A 13,527-nucleotide genomic window follows, 5' to 3' on the forward strand; every position below is an offset into this window, starting at 1 on the left:
TAGTGATGTTGTGCCCACTTAAAATTATATATTTGTGGAGGCCCCGTGTAAATAAAGCTAGCGATTTAATTGTGCTGAGATTTGGCCAAAAAAGTGTATGCCATTTACTTTTAATGAATAAATCTTAATGATTAAATAAGATTAGAACTTTACAGCTAAATAAAATAAAATAAAATAAAATACAATCATAGAAAGTTAACAAAATAAAAGCATCTTTCTTTGAGGATCACATCAGTTCCAGTGAACGTTTTCAGTCTTCTCTTTTCTCTCAATCCAATTATTTTTTCTTCGTGTATTTGTTATGTTGTTAAGTTTTGTTAAATCTCATTCTTTCTCTCCATATGACAAAACATATTACAGGTGGTCCTTGTTTAATGACCACTCATTCAGCAATCACTTAAACTTACGATGGTGCTGAACAAGTGGTAGTTATGACTGGTCCTTGTACTTACATCAGTCGCAATGTCCCCATGGTCGCATGATCGCCATTTGTGATGTTCTTTGCTGGCTTCCTATAAGCAAAGTCAATGGGGAAGGTGGCAGGAAGTCACAAATGGCAAATGGGGATTCGCTTAACAATGACAACTGGAAACACCAGAATTTCTGTCACTAAACATCACAGTCATGTGACATTGCACTTTACAACCGCATTGCTTAGCAACAGAAATTCTCGTCCCAGTTGCTGACATTAACCAAGAACTACCTATATGTCGATATCAACATATCAATCAATTTTGTATTCAGTCCACACTCATTCAGCACCATTTTATTACTGATCCTGTCTCTTCATATTTTACCATTCACACTGAAGTACCCCATTCCCACCACATTCAACTTTTTAAAAGTTTCTTCTAGCATAATTTATAGAAGCACAGTGTTATACGTAGCCATTTTTTACTACATTTAACATTCATTCCTCATTACAGATCACATACTACCCATAAATGTTTGATCAAGATTTGCACATCTTAAAATTTCTCCATCCTTTTCCATCTTTTAACTTTTTATTCTGAAGCACTGCATACCTAAACACTGCACAGTACCTGAGCATCTATGTGTAATCTTTTTCAGGTGATTCTTCCTTGGTGGGTGTCATCTTAAATTCAGGATTGTTTTTTGTTTTTTGACTTATTGAAGAAAGCTATACTATACTATAGTATACTGTACTACAGGTAGTCCTCACTTAATGACCACAATTGGGATCAGAATTTAGGTCACTAAACGATGCAGTCGTTAAGTGAATCACCACAGTCGTTAAGCAAATCAACTGGTCATTAAGTGAAACATGCAGTTCCCCATTGATTTTGCTTGCCAGAAGCCAGCTGGGAAGGTTGCAAATAGCAATCACATGACCTTGGAACATTGCAACTGTCGTGTGAGCTGGTTGCCAAGTGCCCGGAACGTGATGATGGGGCTGTGGGGGCACTGTGACAATCGTAACTTTGGGCACCGGTTGAAGGTCACTTTTAGCGCCATCGTAACTTTGAACGGTCACTAAACAAACAGTTGTTAAGCGAGGACTACCTGTATACTATATCTACTTTAAGGAGGTGGTGATTTAATTTTTATGGAGGCGAAAATAAATACGTTTCCAGGGTATTTCAGTCTGTCTTGTATTATATTTGTGGCTCCTGTAATCACTTGGAGAGTTAAGAAAAAAAACAAAGAAAATAGCTTCTCTATCTATAGGCTATGGAATATATGCAGAAATCTACTATAAGGTATTTAGGAGACAGCTTTCATTACATTAAATTGGAGAAATCACATGTTTTAGAGATAGCAAAACTTTACATTCTTAAATATGCATACATTTTAACACATGTTGTTTGTGTATTGTTTGTGATCTTGGCAAAGTCTATGTATGCTTACCTATCATTAACTTTGTTTCTGTCTGAGAAAAAACAATGAAGAGAACTGTTGGCTTATTTGTATCGACAGTCCTTGTTTCCTACAGACAAGGGGAGGGCTGGCTAAAATGAGCCCCGAAACTCATTGGAATAGTAAATTCAGCTTACTAAAGAAAAATGTTAAAGTTTTTATCAGGAAAAGATTTTTGTTCAACAGTATACGGTGGTACTTCAGGTCACGAACGCTTCTGTTCATGACCAATTCGGGTCACGAACAGCACCGTTCTCAAAATTTTGCTTCCGTTCACGAACGTCGGATCAGGATCCGCGGCCATTTTCCCTGCTGTGACACGTGGTCGTGGCTTCCTGTAGGGAGGGGGACTCTCCCTCCAAGCAATAACCGCCTCCCCACCTGCCTTCCTGTCCTCCACGCCAGAAGTCGCGTCGAGCAAGGTTAGCGTTCTCTCTCTTCGTACTGTACTTTGTGTCATATTTTTGTGGTTTAAAAAAAAAAAATACATATGGTTCAGAATGGATTAACCATAATTACATTGAACCTTATGGGAAAATTTGATTTGGGTCGCAACCAAAATCGGTTGGCGACCACATTCGGAGGGGTCAGAACGGATTAACCGTATTTACATTGAACCTTATGGGAAAATTTGATTCGGGTTGTGACCAATTTGGGTCGCGACCAGAGTCGCGGAACGAATTAAGTTCGTGAACCGAGGTACCACTGTATTTTTCCTCTTCTTCTTCTTCATCAACAGTGTGGCTGACGGTGTGGTCAGGGTCTGGGATCTGTCCACTTTAGGCTGATGTGGATATGCCCCCTCCCCCAGTCACTAAGTACAGCCTTCAATGGCCATTTTGGTATAGACAGCAGGAGAAACTGGATTCCTGGTTTCTACAGAGGCATCTGCTTACCTAATGTCTGACCAGTCCTTTCCAAAACACTGGCTAGGTACTATGTGGGTTTAGACCTTTTTTAAAAGAGTGCTAGACCTTTTAATGATGGCTTTAGCAGTCTTTTGAGAGTGCTGAAGAGCACTTTTAAACCGGCAGAAATTTTATTTAAACCAAGAAAGAGAACCAGGCTCTGACAGCTATTTGTTGCTGGTTCTGTCACCAATGAGTGGGTTTTATAGTATTTCTGCTGCTTCCGCTGATAGGGAATTTAGCATGGCTACACTTTCCATAGATCAGTCCCTCCCTTCTGCTTCACCCTGCATCCCACCTCCGTGCTTATTAGTCCAACTAATATGTTATAGGGAAGAGGGACAGGATAAATTGGGAGTGTCAACTGGGCAACTTTGGACTCAGGTTTAGCACATACAGCTTTATTTTCTATCCACTGTTAAAAGCACCTGTATACATTCACCCAACCCCAACATACCACACACAAAATAGAGTGAGTGAGGTTTGTTTTCCCATTAGAAAATGATGCTCGGTGGAGCGGAAACAACATAGAGATGTTCATCAATCACTTTCCTTAACTTGTCCCACATTAACACTGTAAGGACTGTATTGCTCATCAACACATTAGCATGAATATGAGGAGGAGCCTTTGAAACTATCACAGGCTACTGCCATTAATAGGGAAACACTACTTTCAAACTGGAATGATGGACAGTTTAAGCCTGTCTCACTCATGAGCTGGGGATGAGATGAAGATAACATACTAGGATACAGTGGAAGATTAATCAAGCTTAGGATAGTCAACAAATACAGTTTCCCAAAGAATCTTAAGTGCATAAGACTTATTACTCCTCAAATTTAGAGTTAACTTTAACCCATGTTTTAATTAGGTGAAGATCTGGAACTAATTGAAAAAATATGCAGTCAACTTTAAGAACAAATCTGGCAAGCTTTGTAACTTGAAGAAGAAGTTCTTGAGTTGATATTGTTCATGGAAACTGTTAAATACATATTGATCCATATATTCCTAGAGAAGAAATAATCCTGCCTTTGTTTTTGTTTTTTCCTATTTACAATTCTCACTTTGCCAAGCTTTTAGTATAATGATTGTTTGCAAGTTTTATTAGGTTCTATCCTAAATGAACTGGCTTTATTAATGCATATATTCTTGGGCAGAATAGCTCTAGATATTCCTAGGTAATGTACAGTCATAACAGCATTCCTTTTTAATCCCCTTGGATGATGGAATAATTAAAATATGGTTTAAAATATTTTGTGATACAAATGTCATTTAAAAAATGAAATTGCATTTCTCTGATATATTTTAAATCAGGCATTTGTATTTTCTCTGTAAAACAAGAATTATTTTGCTTTTGTCATTTTTATAAATGTCATTATAACATTTTTGCATAGCTTTGCGCTGCCCATCTGCCAACCCAGTCAGATGCGCCAAATCACTATCAAGCAGTATGCCGTGCGCTATTTGCTGAAACAATGGAGCTGTACACGTTCTTGGCCAGAATTAAAAGTGCTAGAGAGGTAAGCAATATAAAAATCGCTTAGTTATTTGGCTTATTCAACTCTTAAAGATGTTATATATTTCTGTTCTTTTGTATTACCACTCTAAAATAGTTGTTTCTGTAATATATAAGTCTACTTTCTCAGTCATGCCAATTCACTCAGGAGTTCACCTTATGAGACCATTGTAAATCATGTCTAATGTGCTGGAAATAACGAACAAATGATAATTAAAAGTGTTGAAATATTTAAACAGACTATTCGATTGGTTTTATAGTTAGAACAGACTCATTAAAACCAGTCAGGTGAATTACATTAATCATAATTATTTTCATTTCAGTGGTACTACATAAGTATAACTTAAATCTCAGTCAATATTGGTATTGGTGTGCTCTTTCAATACTACCATATTTAGTTAGATTTTAGTTTTTAAATGGATTTATTTTATATAAATTCACTTTGTGACTTGAAAGAAGATTAATGAATGTTGAATATGAAGTCTTTAAAAATGATCAATCATTTTATATTTATTAAACTTTATATACCATCAACTACCTAAGTTTCTTTGTATTTTTGTACTCCTTATAAACTTCTTATATGCCAACTATTACTTTAAATCTTCAAACATAAATCAAAGAGGATTACTAAGCAGATGTTTTCAAATGCACTGTTTATTACTGCTACTTTTATGCCACTTCAGTGTAAACTATTCTAAGCAGCTTACAAATTGTGTAACATAACATCATTATCACATTAATAACAGAACCAGTCAAAGTACACGAGGGTGTGGGATTTTTAGCATGTATTCTGTACCCATATGTCTTTGGTAGCCATATTCTACCCAGAATAAGCAGTCCTGAAGATACACCAGCCCCAAGTTATGTAGGATTTTGTAGATTATAACCAGCACCCACAAACAAGCTGGTAACCAATGCAGCTCCTGCTATATTGGTGCAATGTGACAATAATGGGTTTGCCATTATCTCTACCAGGTTTCCAGATAGATCCAAGGACAACTCCATAGTGAGGAAGTTACAGTAGTCCAAATATCATTTTAAACAGGGCTACTGCTGGCATTTTGAAATGCAACAATAGTGGAGAAATAGTGACACGTTACCACCTTACCACCATGATGTAGGCTTGAGCACATCCATGCCAAATTTGATTTGCTGCAGGAGTCTCTTCTGGTGCTTCATCTCCCAGAGCCCCTTGGTAAACCAAGTAGCCTTTTGGCATCAATGGACTAGTTTTTACTTCCCCATCATCAAATCATGTCTCAACTGCTCTAAGGTATACATCAGATTTAGGATATGGCCTCCTTTGTGCATCAGGCCCATGATGACTTGGATAAACCATTGTTGTCATGGTGACCATGAAATCCCCAAACTGCCTCCAAACCCACTCTAAGTAAGGAAAAGTGAAACTGTCCAGTACAAGTAGCCTGGGCATATCAGCTACAACCCACAGAGAGATCAAATAGCTAGTGCAGGTATACTGATCTGCAACTAGGAGAAGGGTACAACTCCTCCCTAATGTCTAATGACACATATAAAGCCTCACATCTGTTGCCAGAGACCATCTGCTGCAATAGTATTGGCTACCATCAGAATCTCCCAAAAGACTAGTACCACTCCTCCTCCCTTTTCTTGGAATAACACTGATGCAGTACCTGAAAACCAGGTGGACACATCTCACTTGGGGAAATCCCTTCCCCACCCAGCCAGGTTTTGGTTAACACATGCCAGGTCTACTCTCTCTATAGTTGAAGCATAGATGAGGATGGTCTTATTACAGATAAACCTGGCATTTAATAGCATCATCCTGAGCTTATAGTCTTCAGCAATCCAGACACCTGATTCTTAGAATGAGAGTGAAGGGCCAGAAAGAGGTATTGGCTATAAATTCCCAGTGCTCATCCAGTGCCTTCCACCATATCTCCTTCTGCTCTTCACAACTGTAATCATCCCTTTCTCATGCTACTTTCTAAATTTCCTGCCCCATCTCCCACCCAGAACCTCCCCTACCATCTGCGAGTACTAATATACCTATTACATGATCTCCACTAAACATCTTCTCTCTACTTCCCTCCACTCCTCAAAGCACTATATCTGTCTACCTGCAGCTTTCCACTTCTTACCTCCTCATTCCTTCACGAATCTTACCATAACTTTTATATCAGTGTGTTAACATATTTATCTTTATTTTATTGTGTCCAAATTCCAAACATTATTTGGAAGTGACAAATGCCAAAATAAACATGTGACAGTTATAACCCTTTTAAATGGGCTGTGGTTGCTTCAGGTGTTGCTGAATTATAATATGTAGTATCCTTCACCACTGACCATGCTAGGTAGATTTAATAACTATAGTTTAGCAACATCTGTAGGGCCATATGTTCACCAACTCTACTGTAAACAAGTAGTTTTTCTTTTAATTGATAGAATTTAAAGAAAATGCAGGAAATGGACAAAGAAGGAAATGAGGAATCCAATACTGATCTTGATGAATTAAAAACTGCTGATTGGGTAAGTCTACATTTTTTATAAAGTAATGGCTTAATCTGTATTACAGCCTTACAGCCAGAAACACAATATGTATCAAATATGTATATCAAATATATACAGAGATGCACATACCTAAAATATATAAAAATCATGGCTAATATTATTTATGTTCTTGCTCTGTTATGCATGTGTTTATTTTGAAAACTTTCTGAACCTTTGGAATGTGACAGTATTTCTCATGCTGATAGTGGGTTTGTTTGTTTGTTTGTGCCTCTGAATCAGTTTTTTTTTATAACTTTTTATTGAGTTTCCGAAAAAAGTAAAATACAGAAAAATCAAAAAGAAAACAAACAACAAAAGAGAAAGTACAAAAAAAGAAAAGTAACTTCCAACTTTCTTTGGTACAGGCATAGGTATAAAATACATTCACCTCTTACGCCAATATCTAAAAATTCACATAATAAAAAACTATCCTTTGCTCTAATATTTAAAAAGATTACAAAATAAGTCTATATCAACAAGAAATATAAAAAGAATAATACAAGATATTTCTGTAGTTATAGAATAAATCAGTCATCAAATCCCAAAATCAAAATTTCATTTTTTTGTGTGTCAAGTAAAAAGTCCAAGAGTAGTTTCCAAATAGAAACAAAACTGGACAATGTCCTTTCTTTAATCAAAGTAGCCAGTTTTGCCATCTCCACCAATGCCTCTGAATCAGTGTCGACTCCTGGCGGTTTCCTGGAATAGCCCCTCCAGTTTTCTTGGCAAGATTTTTGGAAGTGGTTTGCCATTGCCTTCTTCCTGGGGATGAGACAGGTGACTGGCCCAAGGTCATCCAGCTGGCTTCATGCCTAAGGCAGGACTAAAACTCACAGTTTCCCGGTTTCTAGCCTTAATCACTACACCAAACTGGCTCTCTGATACAAATTACAGTTATAAAAACAGGGAACAGATGCAGACTGCGCATCCTTCAAAAAGAGGCCTATACATAGAAAAGTGGAAAGAAACAAACAAGAGATGTGCCACCCTAGATTTCCTGTCACATTTGAAAATAGAGTGCTCACTGGAATCCTTATGTTGCAACCGTAACTTCTTTCTAATAAATATTATTAATCAGAGCTCTTAGTATGTTGTCCTTTGGATTAATGGTTTCCAGTTTAGACTGCAAGGGAAGTGTGACAGAAACTGCATTTGTCATTGAGAGAGAGCAGCTGAGATGGCTTTCTGCATATTTTTAAGCTACAGCCCCTTACTTAAAAGTCTCACTTCATACTGCACCTCAGACATTTGGAGTAGTATTTCAAGGGGGAAAATAGGTGTAATTGGAATAGTTGATAGTGACACCAATTTTAATCATGAACTTTTCACAACATATGGTACTCCTTAGTATTACAGAGAAATAGATTTTTATATTATCAGCCTGCTGATGTGACCTTGTTCCAGATTTCCTGATGATCTCTTCCAGTGGTTTTGTATAGATACCACGAGCATTGGATATAGAATGGACCTCTTAATCTTAAAATACAATAGCTCAAAGAGCAGCTGAATGATACTGTGTCAAATCTACCTAAGAGACAGGAACAGAACCAGGTTAATCAGCTTTCACCAAGTCTTTCTGTATCAGAGAAGCTCCCACCCTCTCAATAACTTTTCCCAATCATGAAAGATTAGAGACTTGTTTATAATTGTCCATCTTCAAGGAGGATTGAAAGAAATCTTGTTAAGAAGAGATCTAATAATTTCCTCCTTTTAAGATGGAGGTATCCTGCTATCTCTCAGTGAAGCTTTTATGATATTAACAAAGCCATCTCTAATAAATATCTAGTTAAAATTTAGAAGCCAAGTTACCCAGAGATCCAGAAATCAAGTTGTAGAATATAACACTTGCAGTGGCCTGTCCATGTACTTGGATATTACAAACTGAAATTGACTTCTGGGGAAGAAATGGCAGAGTGAAGACAGCTTCATGAAAAGCGGAGCCAACAACTACAGCAGAATGAAGAGCCAGTGAGTAGACAGGCTCTTTGATAATTCTCCAAACAAGGAAAGGACTTGAGATCATCCACAAGTGCTCCAAACAGTTGCTCCTCACGAGGAAACCACAAGACAGTGGTCTCTGGAGGATTTAGAGCTCTAGGAGACAAGGGAATAATCATCTTGCTCAAACTGCAGTTAGCACCCTACTGAGTTCGCATACTTCCTTTTCTAATCACTTTTGGAAATTGATTGTTAACTGCTTTTTAGCTATTAGGAACCTTTGGATTGACAGGTTTTACAGCACCGGGTGAGTTTCCTTCAATTCTTAGTGAAAGAAGTTTTAAATACAAGCTTAAGGACTTTAAAAAATTGTTTTTGGAATAAACAGCAAAAGGGTAATTAAAACTTTGATTTTAGAAAGTTACAAATGGACTAAGGGTCCAGATAAATTTGAAATAATATTTTGGAATTAATTATAAAGAATCCTTCCCGTGGGAAAATGCTTTAATTTTGAATTTTAAAAAAACTTTAATAATTGGACACTAAAGGGAACTAGAAGGGACTAAAGATTACAAATAAAGGAGAAGAACACTCAAACTTGATTTACAAATACAGAATAAAGCAAAATGTTTTAACATTGAACATACTGAAGGATATTTTTGAACAACCCACCTAGAAGTTAATTTTAAGAGTGTCTGCCTCTATAGATAGACTGCATTTAAAATATGTTATGGAAGAGGAACAAGTTTTACCTGACAAGATTGAGACTGATTTGAAAGTAGATTTTAAAATAACAGGCTATAAGAACAAAATGGAAAAAGATGTTACACTGGATGTACAAAAGAAACTGGCTGATGTTTTAATAATTAAAGAGATATACAAATAACAAACCAAGAGAGTGAGCTGGATAATTTTCCTATATTGGATTTACAAAAGAGGCTTATTAAAGCTTTGAAGAATTTTATGAGAAGGAACAAAGAAAAAACAAAAATAAATCAAGTTCTAGGACATTATTTGAAGGGGCTAAAGATCAAGATTATTAGAAGTAAAAGGAAGGAATATAAAGTGGGTTTATTTAAGCAAGGTTAAAATAGATATTTTGTTACCTCTGGTAACCCTTAATGGACTTTTGCTGATATCAGGACTGAAATGACAAGGCTTTATGGATTTGTTTATAGATAAGAGATTGGATACAGAAAGAAGACATCATTTGTTGTATTTTAAGAGGAGGTGATAAGTTACTAAAATTGTTTATACTTGTGATGAAGGGGGGAGTCATTTCTTTATATATTTCTTTTTGTTTTCTTTACTATATTCTATTTTTTTCTTTCATTTCTGTTTTTCTTTCTATTTTTTCCTCTTTTTTCCCTTTCTGCACCTTCTATTTTTTCTTTTTCTTTTATTTTTTTTAGTTTGTATTATTTTTTTTTGTTGTAATAATAATTTTTAATAATTACTATTAAAAAAATCACAAACTGAAATTAAACCAGTGTAACCACAGAGAGGAGTTGTTTCTCAATGAATATGATTAAGATTATCAAACCTCTAGATGTTATATTATCAGTATCAAGACATTCAACTGATAATTTGGTTGCGTGACAATGTAATTAACTGCTTGCTTGCTGTAACCTTTACTATCCTGTATACAGGCTTACAAAGAAATATTTGGCCCTATGTTAGGTAAAATGGAATAATATAAGGAAATTATTTGGAAAAAAGATAATTATTTGTTACAGTATTCAATAAAGTAAACACTAGCTTATAAAAACTGAGGCATCATTTTGCTTCATGGTATATGTGGAAGCTATAAAGAGTTTATCAAAGTATTTAAGTTCAGTAGGGCTTAAAATACAGTAGTACAAACGTTGATACATGTTAACTTTTTATTTTTATTTTGATTAAACTTCAGGCACAGTTTTGGGTTCAAGTTATGAGAGATTTGCGAAATGGTGTAAAACTTAAGAAAGTTCAAGAACGTCAATACAACCCTCTTCCCATAGAATATCAGCTCACTCCATATGAAATGCTAATGGATGATATCCGATCCAAGCGCTATACATTAAGAAAGGTTATGGTAAGCTCTGTCAAAATCAATTTTATGATTCTTCACATAGCCATAAATTATGTTAGGACTACCAAAAGGAAAAAAGGGAACTATTCTAGTTAATTTGAAAAACTAATGTCTTGTGGAGGGGTTTTATTTTGCTTTGTTTAGCTTTTGCCCTTAGAATATTAGAATCTTAGCTAAATCCCAAGCTGTTTTTGAGAATCTCTTCAATTTCAATAGTGGTTGCTATGTTATGAGATCTGCTGTTTGGAAGGGGCAAGGACCATATTTCTTTAGACGTGTAAAACTAGGCGCATTCTTGCACAGTATCATATGGATTTAACAAAAATTACCAACCTGTTCAGCATGAACACTAGTTTATAAAAATTGAAGTTCATTTTGCTTCATGGTATATGTGAAAGCTATAAATACTTTATGAAAGAATTTGGATAGCTTCTAGATATCTCTTCCTATGACCATTGAGCACAGGACCTGGATAGTTCCTAAAGCCTATATATTCCTATATATATATAGTCTATATTCCTTGTATATAGTTATTTAAAGTGCAAACATCCATGAATTCAATTCCCAGTAGAGGTTTTGAACGCCACAGAATAACATCTGACTAACTATATTTGACAGGTCCCAAATAGGATCTAACTGGTTACATAGTGCCTGCCTCCTGGTGGTCAGTGTGATGCACTTCAGTACCGTAATCACAATTCTAGAATTCATTGCCCTTTTGGATGTGCTGATGTGCAAGCAAAATAGTAGATATTTTTCTACCTCTCTTTTAGGTCAATGGGGATATCCCTCCACGGTTAAAAAAGAGTGCCCATGAAATCATCTTGGACTTTATCCGGTCGCGACCTCCGTTAAATCCTGTATGTAATACAACCAGGGCGGGGGTGGGGGGGAGTGGTAATGAAAATATGAGATTTTATATATTTTGTTTGCTTTAACTACTTTGTATTATAGCTTTCTTCTATCATTACTCCCGGTGTTGTTTAGAATACAGGAAACACTGCTTTTTTCTTATATATTGTAACATCAGCATCCTTCAAATGCATTTATATAAAATTAATATAAATTAGAGGAATTATTTTGAAATAAAATCTCATATATTTTTGCTGTTTCACGTCAGCCATCTCAGCAGCCTTTATGAAGCCATCTTGTACACTATCAGTTGGATGCTTGTGCTAGAGTTGATATTTCCCTTGGCCTGTTAGTTTTGTCATCTATTCTAGTATGAGGACCTATCCTTTATCTGAAAAAGTTATTTTTTGTGTATGTGTTCTGCTATTAGGGTGAATCAGATAGACCACAAAGATGAACAGGCTGCTTATTCATAACTGTGGTTCTTTGAGCAGTCATCTGTGCATTGATAGAAGCCACCCTCAACTTTAAAATTTCAATAAAATATTATTTTAAAAAAAAAAACTTTAAAATTTCGATAGAAGCCACTCTCCATCCTTTGATAGATTCTTCTTTGGTCTGCAAGAAATAACTCCTTTTGGGTCGATTCAAGGAACTAAGCAGATAGCCAGAACACCTCTCCTATGGCATGTGCAGTGCCCAGAGAAGGGGTGCTCTTCCCATTTAAAGCATTAAAACCTTTAAGACATTGTTTAGGCTGAAGAAGAGTTAGAATCTATTTAAGTAAATGAACAATGATCACTTGAAGAGCCACTGTTATAGGAAGCAATCTGTTATTTTTACAATGTAGCTTAGAAATTTACTAATCTCAGTGGATGCTTAGTTCAGGTAAAACTCTGTGTGTTGACGAACATCTCTTAAGTATTGCCAATATTTTTCTTTAATACATAATATTCTTTCCAGGCATCTGCAAGAAAGCTGAAGCCAACTCCACCACGACCACGTAGCCTCCATGAAAGAATTCTGGAAGAAATAAAATCTGAAAGAAAGCTGAGACCTGTCTCACCTGATGAGATCAGGCGTAGCAGGCTAGGTGAGTACTTTGATTTTGATGAAACCTGGCTCACCTCTCTGGGCTCAGAAACTAAGTGGAATTTGTGTGGTTAGTCCATGATGAGAAACCTCCCAAAAATAATAGTGCTATACGCTAGACTGGGAAGATGAAAAATATCCCCAAAGAAGGCAGTAGCAAACCACTTCCATACAGTTACTAAGAAAACTGTGTGGATATGTCGATGAAGTCTTGTAAGCCTTTCCAGGTAGACCAGACAGGAAACATGACCAGATGAGCTAATTCTACTTTATCGTAAGGCTGTATTAACATAATCTTGCAAGTCTGAAAGTACAAATCTCCTGCCATCTCCTTTACAGCCTGAGAAGCTAGAGAGTGTCCCTTCTGAGCCTCTTCCATTATGCAGCTGCGGGCTATGCCCTCTCTTATCTGACTTAGGCATTCCCTAGGCAGCACGTCTTCACCCTGTCTTCCAAGGTCTTTCTCACATACCATTACAAGTCTCTAGGAGTCAAGGCCAACTTGAAGAAAACTTTTCTTTTTCAATATGTACTTACAAAGTCACTCCATTTCTAAAGTATGTTAGCCATTCCAAGTGGCAGGACTAAACACAGTGATTGATCTCTGTGGCTGACTATACAAACAAAAATATAATGAAATGCATTTTTAAAAATATTGGATAAAATTAAAAATATAAACGCTTTGAAGGGAGTTGTATTTTCTACTAAAATGAACAAATGCAACTAATTTAAATTTAGAAAATTA

General features: G+C 36.1%; 1 protein-coding gene across 2 annotated transcripts in view; it reads left to right on the plus strand.

Annotated features, from left to right (window-relative positions):
• Positions 1–13,527, plus strand: part of SPIRE1 (spire type actin nucleation factor 1) — a 79,348-nt gene that overhangs the window by 34,093 nt on the left and 31,728 nt on the right. For both annotated transcript variants that reach the window (XM_088131050.1, XM_088131051.1), the window contains exons 4-8: positions 4,179–4,304; positions 6,725–6,808; positions 10,677–10,841; positions 11,612–11,698; positions 12,654–12,783. In XM_088131050.1, the coding sequence (XP_087987176.1) occupies positions 4,179–4,304; positions 6,725–6,808; positions 10,677–10,841; positions 11,612–11,698; positions 12,654–12,783 (592 nt within the window). The remainder of the gene's footprint in view (positions 1–4,178; positions 4,305–6,724; positions 6,809–10,676; positions 10,842–11,611; positions 11,699–12,653; positions 12,784–13,527) is intronic.

The sequence above is a fragment of the Python bivittatus genome, unplaced genomic scaffold (genome assembly GCF_059951505.1).
Source record: "Python bivittatus isolate LINGU-HERP-01145 unplaced genomic scaffold, Pbiv_v1 ctg000840_np1212, whole genome shotgun sequence".
NCBI lineage: Eukaryota > Metazoa > Chordata > Lepidosauria > Squamata > Pythonidae > Python > Python bivittatus.